The 17,902-nt window shown below is 35.1% G+C and overlaps 1 protein-coding gene across 3 annotated transcripts in view; it reads left to right on the forward strand.

Annotated features, from left to right (window-relative positions):
- The window catches only part of LOC137624606 (kinase suppressor of Ras 1-like), a 68,622-nt gene extending 50,742 nt beyond the window's left edge, over nt 1–17,880 (forward strand). For 2 of the 3 annotated variants that reach the window (XM_068355564.1, XM_068355567.1), the window contains exons 10-18: nt 2,464–2,569; nt 5,147–5,170; nt 9,076–9,244; nt 9,587–9,893; nt 10,318–10,503; nt 12,364–12,497; nt 12,924–13,058; nt 14,435–14,564; nt 16,210–17,880. In XM_068355564.1, the coding sequence (XP_068211665.1) occupies nt 2,464–2,569; nt 5,147–5,170; nt 9,076–9,244; nt 9,587–9,893; nt 10,318–10,503; nt 12,364–12,497; nt 12,924–13,058; nt 14,435–14,564; nt 16,210–16,362 (1,344 nt within the window). In that variant the 3' untranslated portion in view covers nt 16,363–17,880. The remainder of the gene's footprint in view (nt 1–2,463; nt 2,570–5,146; nt 5,171–9,075; nt 9,245–9,586; nt 9,894–10,317; nt 10,504–12,363; nt 12,498–12,923; nt 13,059–14,434; nt 14,565–16,209) is intronic. The other variant, XM_068355565.1, reaches the window with a different exon arrangement.
- The last annotated feature ends 22 nt before the right edge of the window (nt 17,881–17,902 follow it).

The raw sequence follows: 17,902 nt of genomic DNA on the forward strand, positions 1-17,902 counted from the left end.
GGGTTTCCTGATCTACCTCTTGGGTTTACCCCCTCTCACCAATATATGAATACTCACTCTCCCCCTAACCATGTCATACATGTAAAAGTTTAAAGGTTTAAAGGTCACTCGTGAATAGCAGAGGCAAGGGACAGTGACATTGTCGTATTGAGTAGGACAATGTCTTAGAGACTGCCTATATATACAGATGATCAGCACCCAAGCCCCCTCTCCACCCAAGCTAGGACCAAGGAGGGCCAGGTAATGGCTGCTGATTGATTCAGCAGATAGACCTATAGGCTCTCCCAAACCCCCCATCTTTAGCTCACAAGGATGGTAAGGTTGGAGCGACCAAAGGAACTAACACGTTTGAGCGGAACTCGCACCCGTCAGGCAATCACCAGTCAGGGACAATACATCTCCCACCGCAACCCTTGCTCTTTATTACATAGGGGAGATATTAAAAGGGCTTAAAGGTCTTTTTTTTTTTTCTCAACAATGTTAATGGAAAGTAAGGATAGCTTTTCGTGTTCATTTTATCCTAGGTTATACTGAAGCCATCGTTACTTTGTTAAAGACTGAAAAGCGCATGAAGTAGAGACAAAAATAAAAGTTTTAACTGCCTTTTCTTCCCGTTCAGCATTGCAGTCTTGGCTAGCTCTCTTCAAGAAGAATATTCATGTGTAATTCATGTGTGATGATAAAATTGCTTATTTAACTTAAATTTTGGAAATTTTTGTTTGTGGATAAACATCCATATAAATACAGCTTTTATGGGGAAGCAATATTTTATTAAAATTCTCTTTTTGGCTGCATTCCTTTCTTTTTATAAAATGAGATTTGTGTATTTATACGAACATCGTCATACTTTTTCTGTTACCAATTGCTGATGAATAAAAAGATTTTTTATGGAGTTTTATAGTGAAAGCTCTCTGAATTCAAAGTAAGGTTTATGGATTGTTGATACAAGACAAGAATTATGTAGTAAAATGAGAAGACATTTGATTGACAGAAAACTATGATTAGGTTAGCCTACACTTTAAATGGTAGGCAGTATATTACTATTTACATACATACATACATATACCAAGGCACTTCCCCCAATTTTGGGGGGCAGCCGACATCAACAAATGAAACAAAAACAAAAAAGGGGACCTCTACTCTCTACGTTCCTCCCAGCCTAACAAGGGACTCAACCGAGTTCAGCTGGTATTTTACTATTTAAAAACGTTATAATAAAAAATCTCTTGGAATTTTGCAGTCGCCAATGTACAGGCGATCCGTTTGGTTGTAACTGAGATATGGCGTAAATGCAATTAACTCTATTTCAACAGACCGAGCTTTTATAACAACTGTTTTCTGTGAAAGGTCACAAAAATTCAAACAGATTGATACAAGCTGATACAGGCATGAAGAAGCTATCAGCGCGAAGGGAAAGCGATAACGACAATATAAAAAAAAAAAGAAATACTGTTAGTGTACGAGCGTGTGTGATACAATTGCGGTACAGAATATTGTAGATCCAATAGAACATAAAAAGTAATCTGAATAAAAATTACATATATTAAAAGGTAATTTAAAGTAGCCTCAAACACTGTCTCAGGCTACACGGAATACTGAATAATTGCAATTTTTGTATAGTATAGTAATCTGGTATTTGAAATCTTGAAGGGATTTAGACCAAAATTCCGTGTCTTTTTATATTCATAATAAATTTTATCACTATTTATTTTCTTTTATTTAAAATATGGAAATAACTAAATACTAACATTGAGTGCTACTACATATATGTTCTTCACTTGTTAAAAGATGGTTGTGTTCAGAAATGCAATACATGGCCGATGTGGTAACATCCCTGATTGGTGAACGCCAGACTGGGGTTCAAGTCCTGCTCAAACTCTTTAGTTTCTTTGGTCGCTGCAACTTCGCCATCCTTGTGAGCTAAGAGTGGGGGTTTTGGGGAGCCTTTAGGTCATCTGCTGAGTCACCAGCAGCCATTGCTTGGTCTTCCTTGGTCCTAGCTTGGGTGGAGAGAGGGGGCTTGGGTGCTGATCAGATGTATATATGGTCAGTCTCTAGGGCATTGTCCTGCTCGATAGGGCAATGTCACTGTCCCTTGTCTCTGCCATTCATGAGCGGCCTTTAAACCTTTAATTGAACGTACAACAACCCCCTAAAAATTAAGTAACGGTTGATTATAATTCACGGTTGATGATTTCATATTTCTGTATTATAAATAATTTCATTGGCACTTGAAAATCAGCATAGCAAGAATTATATACTACCGATTATAAAGGCTGAGTCCCTGGTTAGGCTGGAGGAACGTAGAGAGTAGAGGTCCCCTTTTTTGTTTTATTTTTTGTTGATGTCGGCTACCCCCCAAAATTGGGGGGAGTGCCTTTGGTATATGTATGTATGTATAAAGGTGTTATGATTTTAATTGTAAAATAGAATTACATGCAATTGATTTACCGTTTGTTCCAGGGTCCTGATTCCAGTTCGAACACCTCCAGCTGCAATTCCAGCACTCCCTCAAGCCCTGCACTTATTTCTGCCTCACCCAAACACACTGGAACATTCAGATTCCCAGGTAAGAATTTTCAAAAATTTTTTTTTTTTTTTTTTTTTTAAGTGGAAGCCCAACTTTCCATATTTACAGCATATTTTTACCTAATTTATGTTGTGTCATAGATTATGCAAATATGTATATTACTGCGTTATTTCTTTACATTTATAGATGAGTCGTTCCTATTATTACTCCAGTTTTAGGTTTCAAAATATAAACAGAACAAAACTTATAAAAAACATATTTAATCACTGTAATGTTAATTTTATGATCATTATGTAATGGTTAAAAAAAGTTCTATGTATATATGGAATCATTTTGATTGCTTTTTCTGCAATTACTAAAGGTAAAGTGCTTTAAGACCCCATAATCCATTGATTGAAGGTATGGGGATGAAAAATATCTATTTAAAGGAATGAATAGGGTATAGATTGATAAAAAAATTTGATTTTGTGTTAACGTGATGCATAAGCATACTCAACCATCATTATGTCAAGCTCCTGCAAGTTAATTTGTAGCAATTTTGTCGAGTCGGCAAAACTTGACGATCAGTACATATGTGTTGGTTCTCGTATGCAGTGTTGCCAGGTTTTCCAAATGAGAAAACGCCAATTTCTAATCAACTACAGCTTTACAAGGCCAACTCATTGGTAAAAAAAAAGGCCAAACAATATAGCATTTAAGGCCACCCTTTGTTCATAATATTGCTAAAGGTCAACCAGTTTTGCAAAGGCCAAATTTGAGGTTTTTGGCCTGAATTAGGCCAACCTGGCAACCCTGCTCGTATGTGCCTGTTTTGTGGTATCACTGGTGTAATATGCATTATAGAAGTGACCTGCAGTATTACTGGGATTTGCTTGAGAGAATCATTTTGATGAAACATACCTCTAGGTAACATTGCCTGTATTTCAGAGGTGTGAGTATGACTTATAGACGAAATGTTAAACTTTTTCTCCGTATCATGTACCCTCCCTTCCTAGAATCATCAGGTACCAGTTCTCTGGTCAGAAACTCCTCCTGCTCTTGAGATCCTATAATTTCTAAGAGGACAAAGAGCTAATTATTATTATTATTATTATTAGTAGTAGTAGTAGTAGTAGTAGTAGTAGTAGCCAAGCTACAACCCTAGTTGGAAAAGCAAGATGCTATAAGCCCAAGGGCTCCAAATAGGAAAAAATAGCCCAGTGAGGAAAGGAAATAAGGAAATAAATAAATGATGGGAACAAACTAACAATAAATCATTCTAAAAACACTAACGTCAAAATAGATATGTCATATACTTTATATACTTTATATACCTTTTTCATATTCTCTGATAGATAAGCAGGATATTTGATTTGTTCAAATGTATTGAAATAAATGAGTGAGGCAATCGTGATGGGTGTGGATAATGTAAAAAGTACTGTGTTTATTTTTAAGTTACGGATTAACTTTTGGAGAGATGCTCTTTTTCTTTTTATGCTATAGTTTTATAGAAATTTTTTTTTTTGTATTAGAACTTATGCTGAGGTAGTATCAGTGGGTGATTTGGCATATGAAGCTTCATTTGTAGTGGATAACGGGGGAAAGTGGGCTGTGGCACCCAAGCAGTACCAACCAAACTCTGTTGAATCACTTGTCAGGCTGGGAGGAGCAAATAGAAGAACCTTCCCCTCTCTTCTTCTTTTTTTTTTTTTTTTTTTTTTTTTTTTTTTTTTTTTTTTTTTTTTTTTTTTTGGCTACCCCCCCCAAAATTAGGGGAATCTCCGGGAGGAGCAAATAGAAGAACCTTCCCCCTCTTTTTTTTATTTATGTTGGCTACCCCCCAAAAATTAGGGGAAGCTCCTTGTTAGATAGATTGATTATAAAATTTACAGTTAGGTGATTTTTAGATAGGAAAGAGAAGTATTATCTTATATTTGTTCCCTGGATGGGGCAAGAGTAGTAGGTTATGGGAGTGTATGGAAGTCAGGTCGATTCCCACTTGAGATCTTAATAATTCAGTTTTGCCGTTTGATTGCCACTTTCCCACTTCTTTAAGTAGTGGGGTAGTCAGCAATGTCACATATAGAGGTAAGATTAGTCAAAATTAAAAAAAATATAAAAGTTATTTTTCGATACTTGCCTCTGGGTCATGTTATGTCCCTCCCTCATTCCCCCTTGAAGTTTATGTTGAACAGGTTGACATAAGTCTTTTTTATTAGCTTTTTTTATTAACTTATTTCCTTTCCTCACTGGGTTATTTTTCCCTGTTGGAGCCCTTGTGCTTGTAGCATCCTGCTTTTCCAACTAAGGTTGTAGCTTAGCTAGCAATAATAATAATGATAATTAGTTTTGTGTCAACTCAGAGGTCTATGTCCCCTTCAATATTCTGAGAACCCAGAGGTCAGAGAGCTCCCGGACCAACAACATCTGAATCTGCCCAGAGAATTAGTGCCTGGTGATTCCAGGAGGATAGGGTATAGGTTATAAACAGGAAAAGCTCATTTTTTTTTAAGCTTAAAAGTCAAAATTTCTCATGCTTCTGTAAGACATGTTAGCAGTGTGACCCGGAGGCAAGTCAAAATGATAAGTTTTATTGAAATTTTGTTTTGTCATACATATCAATTTTTATCTTCTCAGTTACCCGAGGATTTCACTTTCCTGGTAAGTACATTTTAACCGTTTTAATGCTGTAAATAAATGGCTTATGAGTGTTGTACAGATTGGTTTTAAGCATTGCCAAATTTTTTTGTTGAGTAATCGGCAAATTTTGTGTAATTGACATATGAAAATGAAATAAAAGTTCAGTAAAGTAGCTTAGGATTGTGCTATTGTTACGGCACAAGACAATGAAGGACAAGGGATTACGCTGTTGAGCCTGCAGCATTACTTCAGAGAAGGAAATTGTAAAGTTCATGAGGATGAGGACAGGTGCTCTTGTTTAGGTACTTGAAATCTCAAATGTATGTTTCCACTTGTCTGATGAATATGGATTGGGCATCACGGTAGATCAAATTGCGAATCTACCTCGTCAAGAATCGATAAATTTTTTTAAAGAGTTCAAAGAGTTCCTTGACTATTTGCCTCCTTTCCTGTCCCCAAATGACATGCATGATTTGCCTACTTGTAGGAATCAAATTGTCCTTTACATATCAATAGATTTTGAAGGATTGAAGGACATCGTTGCATCATTCATGCTACTGCATCTGCACCACAAATCTCTGCTTCAACTTCTATCTTTCCTGCCTTTTCCTCTGGTCTTGCAAAGCATCATTCTTTTGCCATTCATTAGTGAACCTATTTGCTCTGTCCCTAAACTTATAATTTACCAGTCTAATAAGCAGATTTATTCTCTCACCCTTTGACTTACTATTAGGAGGTTAACCCTTATTGTGTGCCTTTTTGTAATGGTACAAAACGGTGTTTACGGCATCCTGTCTACCCCAAGCTGCTCTTACTTCCAACCATTTACTTACCTCCGTTCACACTTCTTTCCATGCAACATTTCAACTTTTACATCATTGTGTAACTGCAAGTTTTCCCTTTTGCACCTTTACAGTGACTGACCTCCCTATAGTCCATTTCTTTTAGCGAGGCATATTTGCACCGACTCGCAGCGGTGCCCTTTTAGCTCGGAAAAGTTTCCTGATCGCTGATCGGTTAGAATTATCTTGTCCAACCAATCAGCGATCAGAAAACTTTTCAGAGCTAAAAGGGCACCGCTGCGAGTCGGTGCAAATATGCCTCGCTAAAAGAAATGGACTATAGTCCCAGTCGGTCATATAAAACGCAACAATCGCCTTTACCATAATCTGCATCAGTTCCCCTGTCATACTTAGCTCATTCCAAGTTCTTGATAGTTAATTTGGCTTTACTCCTGTATTAAATTTTAGCCTTTTGAATAGCTTCTTGTGTGTATGCTTTTCCTAAATTTTGCAATTCATCTATTAAGCTTTGTAATAACTGAAAGCAAGATTTACGTAAATGTAGGTTTTCGCCGTTGTTTACATCACTTCTAAAATATTCTGAGGTAATTTCTCTTTGATTTCATCATCCAATCTCTAAAGCATTAATTTTCTATTATTTTTAGTTCTTATTTATCTACTTAGTAATATATGGCTAGAAATAATGTACACCGAAAGTATTAAATAGCAAAATGAAAATTTAAATTCAACTTGTATAATTGTAAAAGAAAAAAAAGGAATTGGGTTAACATGAAAAAATATTCATGTAAACTAAAGTTTGTGAGGATTAAAAGTTGGGTCACAAGGAACAGCAGAAATTTTAGGATTTAAGTTTTAACCCTTTTACCCCCAGGCTCTTTGGAAATTTCCAACCCTTAACCCCCAAGGGGTTATTTTTTTCCCAGCACATTTTGCAGTATATATATTTTTTTTAAATTGCTCTAACAGACTTAATTTTTGTCATAGAGAGGTCAGGTTGGTCTCATTCTCTTGGAAAATGCCTGAATTTTTTCAAAAAATTATCAAAAATATAAAAAAAAAAAATTTTATAGCATTTTTTTGCAAGGACGTTCCGGTACGTCCATGGGGGTAAAGGGATGGGTTTTGTGAAACGTACCAGTACGTCCTTTGGGGGTAAAAGGGTTAAATAGGAAAATGAAAATTTAAATTCAACTTATATAATTGTAAAAGAAAAAAAAAGGAATTTGGGTTAACATGAAAAAATATTCATGTGAACTAAAGTTTGTGAGGATTAAAAGTTGGGTCACAAGGAACTCCAGAAATTTTAGGATTAAAGTGTTAATATGATGCTAACATACAAGAGAGAGCTGTAATTTTGTTAGCCTTTAGTAATATTTTTTTTTTTTTATTTCCTATTGATTTTCATCTCTTGGCATACTTATATTGATTTTAGCATTGGGCAATAAATAGTATTGTATTAAGACAGGACATACACAAAACTTACTTTTGAGTCGACCACGGCATGAACTCCAAAGATGTTTGTATTTACTTCAGTCTTTATTCAAAATTGATTGGGATATTGTTGTAAGGTGTGGGGGGGAGGTCTTTATTATAGGTCATTTAACCCTTTTACCCCCAATGGACGTACTGGTACGTTTCACAAAACTCATCCCTTTACCCCCATGGACGTACTGGTACGTCCTTGCAAAAAACTGCTATTTACATTTTTTTTTGCATAGTTTTGATAACTTTATGAGAAACTTCAGGCATTTTCCAAAAGAATGAGACCAACCTGACCTCTCTATGATGAAAATTAAGGCTGTTAGAGCAATTTAGACAATATATATTGCAAAATGTGCTTGAAAAAAAAAAAAAAAACGCTTGGGGGTTAAGGGTTGGAAAGTTCCAAATAGCCTGGGGGTAAAAGGGTTAAGACAGGACAAATACAAAACTTACTTTTGAGTCGACCACTGCATGAACTCCAAAGAAGTTTGTATTTACTTCAGTCTTTATTCAAAATTGATAGGGATATTGTTGTAAGGTGTGGGGGGAAAGGCCTTTATTATAGGTCATTTAAGAGAATTAGAATTGCCAAATGCATCCATTATGTCGACAACCTGGCAGTCTTGAAACATCGGTGAAAGATTTTGCCTTCATACAGTACAGGAGGTCTTAAACTTACAAACAGAAATCCAACTGAAAATAACAGATACGATAAAGAAATGCTGTAATAAATCAATGTTATATCATTTAACCCTTTTACCCCCAAAGGATATACTGGTACGTTTCACAAAACCCATCCCTTTACCCCCATGGACGTACCGGTACGTCCTTGCAAAAAAATGCTATAAAAACTTTTTGTTCATATTTTTGATATTTTTTTTGAGAAAATTCAAGCATTTTCCAAGAGAATGAGACCAGCTGGGAAAAAAATAACCCCCTGGGGGTTAAGGGTTCGAAATTTCTAAAGAGCCTGGGGGTAAAAGGGTTAATACAGTAAGCAAAATGATGTTTGTAATAACCTGATATCTACTTCATATGAAACCATACTATTTGTTGACTTTGGTAGCTGGAAGTCATAGGCATTGAATTCAGGTTAGGTCAAAATAGAAAATTTAGTTACAGACAGTTTCTTTGAACCATCTAAGTTTGTGAGTTAAGGACATTTTGTATACGAAATTGAATCATTTCCCTTATTTACTTCATGATGAAAGGAGATGCAGGATTATCCATCACCAGATTATTGATTGTTTGTTTACGAGTAAGTGCCTTGTTTCCTGAGAAATTAGAATTTGACTTGTCTTGTTTAGGGGTTGGATTTTTTCCTTGTTTCCCTTTTTTTTCGTCTGGTTTTGGTTATGTAATAAACTATAGTCAATTTCTTTTAGTGATGCAGATTTGCACCGACTCACAGCGGTGCCCTTTTAGCTCGGAAAAGTTTCCTAATCACTGATTGGTTAAAATTATCTCGTCCAACCAATCAGCGATCAGGAAACTCTTCCGAGCTAAAAGGGCACTGCTGCGAGTCGGTGCAAATCTGCATCGCTAAAAGAAATGGACTATAGTAAAGCCTCAGGTTTAAGAAAACAAGTAATTTCAGTTTTATTGATAAGTCCTTTCATGAATCTAAATATTGTCTTCCAGAAGTGGCCGAAGATCCTTGTGGAGACATTCCTTTAGAAATGCGACCTCTGAAGACCATTAATAACCGGATCCAGCAAAAAACGCCGCTATCGACTTCCTCCCCACAGAGTGATGTAATAGATTCCCGCCAATCTCACGACTCGGACCGCACAGTGTCGCAAACATCTGGGTCAGTAAAGCATTTCAACAGGTTTTTTATTTAACTGTTTTAGTAGTTTAAATGATTTAATTAAGAAATCATCATTAATAACCAAAATCATCATTAATAACCAAAATCATCATTAATAACCAACCCACATTTTTGAGTTCAGATGTCCACAGTTTTATTAAATAAAGATCAATTTCTCTGTTTAGAATTTGCTCAAATTTAGGAAATTAATTTTTTTTTTACTATGTTTTGATAGTAAAAGAAACTATGTTTTGATAGTAAAAGTTCCACTGTTAAGGACTTTTTTGCTTTGTGCTGCACTTTGTCTTACAAAGGAAAAATATGAAATCTTTAAATTTTTAGGTCTGGGAGCACTGGTACGGATGACTCGGAAAGAACAATAGCTGGTAGAGTTGATTCCCAGGATTCTACAGTATCTGACGGTGAAAATGCTGATCCTCGTTGTACCAGACAAAACAGCGTGAGTAGCGTTTCGCAGTCACTTCGCGAGTGGGACATTCCATACGACGAACTGGACCGCAGAGAAGTCATCGGACGTGGCAGATTTGGCATCGTTTATTCAGGGAACTGGCACGGCCAAGTTGCTATAAAAGAGTTGCGAATGGATTACGTGAATGATGAAAAAACTCTCGAGGCTTTCAAGGCTGAGGTAAGTAATCTCACTCCTGTGAAAACTCCTTTCTAGAAGTTTTATTCTAGCTGTGACCAAGTTGTGGAATGATCTTCCTAATCGGGTAGTGGAATAGGTAGAACTTCAAAAGTTCAAACTTGCAACAAATATTTTTATGTTGAACAAGCTGACATAAGTCTTTTTATAGTTTATATATGAAATATTTGTCTTAATGTTAATGTTTTTAAAATATTTTATGTTAATTGTTCATTACATGTTATATAGTTTATTTATTTCCGTATTTCCTTTCCTCACTGGGCTATTTTTCCCTGTCAGAGCCCTTGGACTTATAGCATCTTGCTTTTTCAATTAGGGTTTTAGCTTAGCTAGTAAAGATAAAAATAATATTGCTAATGGAAAATGCATTTGATTTAGACTTCATTTTTTTTTTTTCAACTTTCAGGTGAGCACGTTCCGAAAGACTCGGCACGAGAACCTGGTCTTGTTTATGGGGGCTTGCATGAAGCCTCCTCGGCTAGCTATCGTTACAAGCTTGTGTAAGGGAAGAACACTCTACCAGCATATACATGTTTTGAAGGATAAGTTCAACATGTCACGCACTATTATGATTGCACAACAGATTTCACAGGTAGGGTTATATAAGAATTAAGAAATCTTTACTCAAGTTAAGCTTTATTGCATTGTTTGCATTTTAGTTTTTCTTTTGTTATTCATCTTATTTTTCTTTATTTCTCTTTTACTGTATTTATTGCTGAATTCTTGTTTATTCCAGGCTCGGTTTTCTCTTGGGGTAGCAATTTTCTAATTCAAATAGGGCTGCAGTTTGGCTAGTAAAAAGAATAATGTTCCTTCTGATTAAAGGAATGACTATGTATGAAAAGTTTTTGTTAAATTTTCATTCAGATTTAATTCTATAAAAGATGTCAAGAGTTGTTACATTGTGCATTGTTTTATAATGTATAAAAGGTAAAATTGTAAACTGTACAGTATACCCAAGTGCAAAGACTTTTATTTTAATTGCAGAAAAATTATTTGTTCTCCTTCAGTCTGTAAAAATTTAAAAGTGTTTTTGGATAGCAGAATTGTTCATGAACCCTGGATACTAATGTGTAATACTGGATTTTCTTTAAATTAAATTTTGTTGTTATGGGACCCAATTAATTAGTTTTGAATCTATAATTTTAAAAATATGCCGAGGTCAAAATTTTATCATGGACTGGATTTGATTTTTATGCATACGTAATATACTATACGTAGTATACGTAATATACTCTTTTCTTGTGAATATTAACAGCAAACAAAACGACAAAACTGCAACACATTTGTTTTATAATTTTGTCCAGGTTTGTTGGTGAAGCTTAAAGTATTTTTTATATATATTTGCAACCAAATCTATTACTGTAATTGCTAAAATTTATCATTTCATTGCATAGAAATATATCGGCTGCAGCAGTAGAGCAATACAGTGTACTGTACTGCATTAGTTTACCTTTTCAAAATGAGACATCTTTAGTTTAAAACGTGCATTTTCTTAAGTTATATTGCTTTTATTTTCTAATGTCACAGATTGTATGGCATTAATGTTTTTCTATAGTAATCACTTTGAAAAAATTTTTTTTTGGCGAGACTCGTTTAATTTTTTCTCTGGCTCTTAATACGTGATATAATTTTCATTGATTCAGTTTTCACTATTTAGTTTATTTGCTGACATCACAAATATTTTACATCCTTTATCGTTTGCATAAGAACCATTTCGTGTAAAAACTAATTATAATTTTATACTTCTTAAAATTTAACAGTAATGAAACTTCTCTGGTTTTCTCTTGTTTTTGAGTTGAGTAATGAAATTTGAATGAAACGTACAATAGATCGTATTGATTTGGTCTTGTTCTCTTATAATTTATATATTATTTGGAAAGGTGCTAAGAATTCAGTGATGCAGTGAACTGAATATCAAGGGATAAACCCCCTTATGTGATTAACGTTAGGAAGAAATATTGAAACATGGCTGCATACGAACTGTGTTTTGTCATTAAATTTATTCATTTGTACAGTTTAGTAATGTAATTTTTGAAAAAACCAGCGAAATTCACACACAAGGTAAAATACGGCTATCAAATTGCGTGCTAAATAAGGAGTGACGTCACTGGCGTGGGATTGCTAGTAGTAGTGGGATGTTGAACGGCACCTCGCTGTTCGGGGATTTTGACAGGAGATATCTAAATGGTGCGAGGCCTCTGGTTGTGAATTATCACGCCCCAGTATTATATCGACACCTTATATAGGTGAGCGAGCTGGGTTCAACCTGGCATCCCTATGCAATTTTTTCTCTGGTAATATATAGCAGTTATATACCTTAGAAATGGTGCTAAAGGAGCATTTCACTGGGCGGCACGGGTCGGAGCCCAGAAATGTAATTTTTGAAATATTTTATTGTAGGTAAGAAAAAAATTACTGTTTCATGTTTAACATAATTCCTTTATTTCAGGGTATGGGGTACTTACACGCAAGAGGTATAGTCCACAAAGACTTAAAAACAAAGAATATTTTTCTGGAGAACGGAAAAGTAGTTATTACAGACTTTGGTCTCTTCAATGTTACAAGACTCTGCCATGATAGCAGGTAATAAAAACTACATGATTAACTTTTTATTGCTACCATTTTAACCCTTTTACCCCCAGGCTATTTGGAACTTTCCAACCCTTAACCCCAAGGCATTTTTTTTTCCAAGCATATTTTGCAATATATATTTTTTGAATTGCTCTAACAGCCTTAATTTTCGTCAAAAAGGTCAGGTTGGTCTCATTCTTTTGGAAAATGCCTGAAGTTTCTCATAAAGTTATCAAAAATATGCAAAACTAATGTAAATAGCATTTTTTTGCAAGGACGTACCAGTACGTCCATGGGAGTAAAGGGATGAGTTTTGTGAAACGTACCAGTACGTCCATTGGGGGTAAAAGGGTTAAGTGACTCATTGATACTGAAGTGGAACACGAATCTCGTGAATAAGTTTTAATGGATTTTACTTTTTGCTTCCAATTTTCCCAGAAGAGGTAATTGGTTGAGCATTCCCCCCGGCTGGTTGTGTTACCTTTCTCCAGAAGTAATGAGAAATCTTAGAGTTGTGCAGAAGCAAGAGGATTCCTTACCCTTTACTACGTACTCTGATGTCTATGGGTTTGGGTAAGTACTACTACTACTACTACTACTACTACTACTACCTAAGCTACAACCCTAATTGGAAAGCAAGATGCTATAAAATATAATACTCAACTTGGAAGCAGGGATCTTTAAAATGTTGGACATCTTCCAAAAAAAACACGTCTGACCAACGCAAGTGCTGAGGAGAAATGAGGATGGGGGTTGGGGAGATGTAGGGGTATGTTGATGAAGGAGAGGTCTAATTGGTGAGGGATCTATGGTCGTGGTTCAATCACGCCCCAGTTTTCTATACCGACACTCAAAGAGTGAGCGAGCTAGGTTTATTCCTGGCATTCCATGCATCTCTTTTTCTCTGGTATATTCAGCAATATCTATGCCTTAGAAATGGTGCTAGAGGAGCATTTCACTGGGCGACACAGGTCCCTCGCCCAGAAATAGATTTTTCCTTCGTCAAAATCCCTTATATAGACTATAAAAAGACTTATGTCCAACATATAAACATTTGGTTTTTCTTTATACTAGATTTCCATTAACTTGAAAGGTAAAGTTGAATTTGATAAATAGAAAGGACAAGTTGAATTTGAGTTAAAAAATTAGTGGATTTTGTTTTTATTTAGATTCCTTTCAAAATGTGTTAGTGTTTGAAATACATCTGGTAGTAAAGTATTAACAGAATTTTTAAGTTTTGATGAAAGATAATGGTGCTAATGATAACCAGTTTCTGGAAACATATTAAGTTAATTAATATTGAGTTGAAATTATGTAGGGCTTGGTATATTAAAGGTGACCCCATAACTTAAAGGGTGACTTATTACAATTGCTGAGTGAAGATTGTTGTAGCCCAAATATATAAGTGAATGATAGTGGGTAAATATATTGGAAAGGGAGTCGAAAGAGAGAAAATAGGTGCAAGAAAGAACATACTACTTTTATTAAAGAACAGTTCACCAAATACAATGGAGCCCTATGTTAGAGGACCCTTTTTTTTTGGGGGGGGGGGTCATGTCTGTAAGCAAATTTAGTTAGAAAACCACAAATGAAGGTGGGGGTGGGCCTTGTAGAATAATTTGACACTTTGTTGTCAGGTTTTGAAAATCTGTACTTTTAATTTTTAACCCTTTTACCCCCGAGGTAAGGTTAAATTCGAGCACATTTTGCTATATATTTTTTTTTAAATTGCTCTAACAGCCTTAATTTTTGTCATAGAGAGGTCAGGTTGGTTTCATTCTTTTGGAAAATGCCTGAAGTTTCTCATAAAGTTATCAAAAACATGCAAAACCATGTAAATAACAGTGTTTTGCAAGAACATACCAGTACGTCTTTTAGGGGCGAAAGGGATAAAAATATGTGCCATTTGAAGTGATAAATGTATGTTATAAATTGTGTTCTATTTCCAGGACTGTATGGTATGAATTATTGTGTGGAGAGTGGCCTCACAAAGGTTTACCCCCAGAGGCAATTATATGGCAGGTTGGGCGAGGCATGAAGCCCTCTCTGGCTCATTTGCAAGCATCAAGAGATGTCAAGGTAAGCTATAGAGAAATTAAGACAGCAGATGGATACTGTAATAATTGCAAATTATTAATTTTATTATTATTATTATTGTTGTTGTTGTTATTACTGTTCTTGCTAAGCTGCAACTTAGTTGGAAAAGCAGGATGCTGTAAGCCCATGGGCCCTTACAGAGAAATTAGCCCCGTGAGGAAAGGGAACAAGGAAAAGTAAAAATATTTTAAGAACAGTAACAACAACAAAATAAATATCTCCTATATAAACTATAAGAACTTTTAACTAAACAAGAGGAAGAGAAATTAGATAGAATAGTGTCCCTGGGTGTACCCTCAAGCAAGAGAACTCTAAATCAAGACAGTGGAAGACCTGGTACAGAGGCTATGGCACTACCGAAGACTAGGGAACAACGGTTTGATTTTAGAGTGTCCTTCTAGAAAATCTGCTTACCATAGCTAAAGAGTCACTTCTACCCTCACCAATAGGAAAGTAGTGCTAATGTTATTTCCTTTAGACAAAAGTGTGAAAGAATATTCCATGGCTTCCTCCTTCCAAAAGAACCCCACACTGAAACAATCTTATTCCACAGTTGAATTGGTCACATTGGTTGAACTCACGATGATTTGATGAATAATCCACAACTTCATCCCCAAATGTTGAGAATGCAGAACACCCCTTTGATGAGTAGCCCACAACACCAATTTACTATCAAACATAATTTTTAATAGTCCTGATTTTTACCTAAATTGTACTGTACACCATCATATTCACAGTTATAATATTTAATATACACTTCAGAAACAAATCCTTCAGCTCATCCTTTTTGAGAGTTAAGAATTTGAAATTCCTTGTCTGGCTTAAATAATATGAGTTAAGAATTTTAAATCGCTAGTCTGGCTTAAATAATATGAGTTAAGAATTTTAATTCGCTAGTCTGGCTTAAATAATATGATCCTTCTTTATTTATGTATATAAAGTAGGAACATGTGTTCTGTTTCCCTTAATGATTTAGAATTTATTGAGCATTTAATGCTGTTGAAAATTTCTCCCTCACCTAAAAGTCTGTAACCAGACATAAATTAATCCTTCCATGTAACCAGTGACATAAATGAATCCTTCCATGTAACCAGTGACATAAATTAATCCTTCCATGTAACCAGTGACATAAATTAATCCTTCCATGTAACCAGTGACATAAATTAATCCTTCCCCAAGATTCCTTAGTACCCTTTTATCCCAATGCTATTTGGAACTTTCCAACCCTAAACCCCCAGGTGTTTTTTTTTTTCCTAGCACATTTTGCCATATATTTTTTTAAATTGCGCTAACAGCCTTAATTTTTGTCATAGAGAGGTCAGGTTGGTCTCATTCTCTTGGAAAATGCCTGAATTTTCTCAAAAATTATCAAAAATATGAAAAAAAAAAAATTTTATATAATTTTTTTGCAAGGACGTACCGGTACGTCCATGGGAGTAAAGGGGTAAGTTTTGTGAAACGTACCAGTACGTCCATTGGGGGTAAAAGGGTTAAATTACATAATGTTGTTTATTACATATTTCATAAGCGAATTTAGATACAATATCTGAGATTCATTATTTATATTTGGATTTGTGATTGTAAGTCAAATTTTTGCAAGTTGAGGACCTAATATTTTTTTTTCCAGGACGTTCTAATGGCATGTTGGAGTTACCGACCAGATGAAAGGCCAGAGTTCTCTACCATGTTGACCAACTTGACAAGGTTGCCAAAGAAACGGTTACATCGCTCCCCCTCTCATCCCATCCACTTGTCACGATCGGCGGAGAGTGTGTTCTAATCTTGCCATCTTCAGTCATGTTGATGATGCATTCTTTTATTTTTTATTTTTTTTTTTTTTTGTGATCAACATGGAGCTTTATTGAATGATCTAAGTCAACTGGCAGTATAATATCCAGGCATTTATAGTTTCGTTATGAATTTTTGGTAGCCGTATTTTACTTTTTTCTGGAAAAATAGCCTGGGTGATGTTGCGGTACACTTTTTTTTTTTTCCTTTATTTTTTCGTTTGTTTCAAGATTTACAATCTAGGCTAACTTTCCACTGGAGATGCAGTGTGTAGAAGATGCACAAAACTTTTAATTTATTCAATATTTTAATTAGAAAGCTCACATTTTAAATGCTTGCTATATGTTATTTTAGACTTAAAATATCAAACTTGTCATTTTACACCTTTTTAAGTATGTCGTATGTCTCAAAAAATGATTGGTAAACTATAATACTTGAAAAGGTCACGTCAGTGTTTTTTCCTCTTAATTTTTTTTTTTCTGTAATACCCTGTAACAGCACTTCGAGTAACAGTTCAGAAACAAAAGTGCTAATGTTTTTTTATATGGAATATTAATGCTCATTTTTAGTTTATAAACCTTACAAGCACTTGCTTTTGTGATTAATTGGGTTAGTTCTTAAAGTATTCATACAAACAAAAAGTTTTATTTATGTGTTTGGATAGTAAAGACACAAACACTAACATTTTCTAGTCACCAATGTACACTAGGGTGTTTCCTGCAATAAATAACATTATATTTATATTCTACCTTTTACGACAAGCAGTTATGGACGACGTGCTTCCGTTCTGCGAAGTCATTCAGCGTTGTGAGGTAACATGAGTTGATTCTGAATTGTCCTTTTTTTTTTTTTTTTTTATGTGAAATCTAACACAAACACTAGGTTTTGGTAGCCGACATAGTGTAGTATCTTGTAGAATAATTAAGTTTGTAGTCTAAGAATTTGGCTTAATGCACTTACGTTCATTGAATTTTGCACACCAAGTTCATGGTTGCTAGTCACTAGAGAGAAGCCTACTATCATATGTAATGAATATATATATATAAATATATATTTATATATATGTCTTAGATGTGAGATGAACAATAAATCACCGTTGCGGTGGAATAACATATTATTCGGCTAGAATGCCAGCCGTCGAAAGAGTAAAACTTGGCTATTATCGGCCGTCGAAAGAGTAAAACTTGGCTATTATCGGCCATCAAAAGAGTAAAACTTGGCTATTATCGGCCGTCGAAAGAGTAAAACTTGGCTATTATCGGCCATCAAAAGAGTAAAACTTGGCTATTATCGGCCATCAAAAGAGTAAAACTTGGCTATTATATATTAAAACTAGAATTTGTCACAAAACCGTGCAAGAGTTCCCATTGTTTTGCATGCAATGCAAGTGACACTTGTGGATTAAATGCAAAGAATACGGGTTGACAAAAGTAATTATTTGAAGGTGTTACTACTGATCACAGTCGTAATCATTTCAAAGTTAGTCATCTCTGAATTTATTGTAGTGCCAATACAGCTGTACTTTAGTGTCT

This window comes from Palaemon carinicauda, chromosome 31 (assembly GCF_036898095.1).
Source record: "Palaemon carinicauda isolate YSFRI2023 chromosome 31, ASM3689809v2, whole genome shotgun sequence".
NCBI lineage: Eukaryota > Metazoa > Arthropoda > Malacostraca > Decapoda > Palaemonidae > Palaemon > Palaemon carinicauda.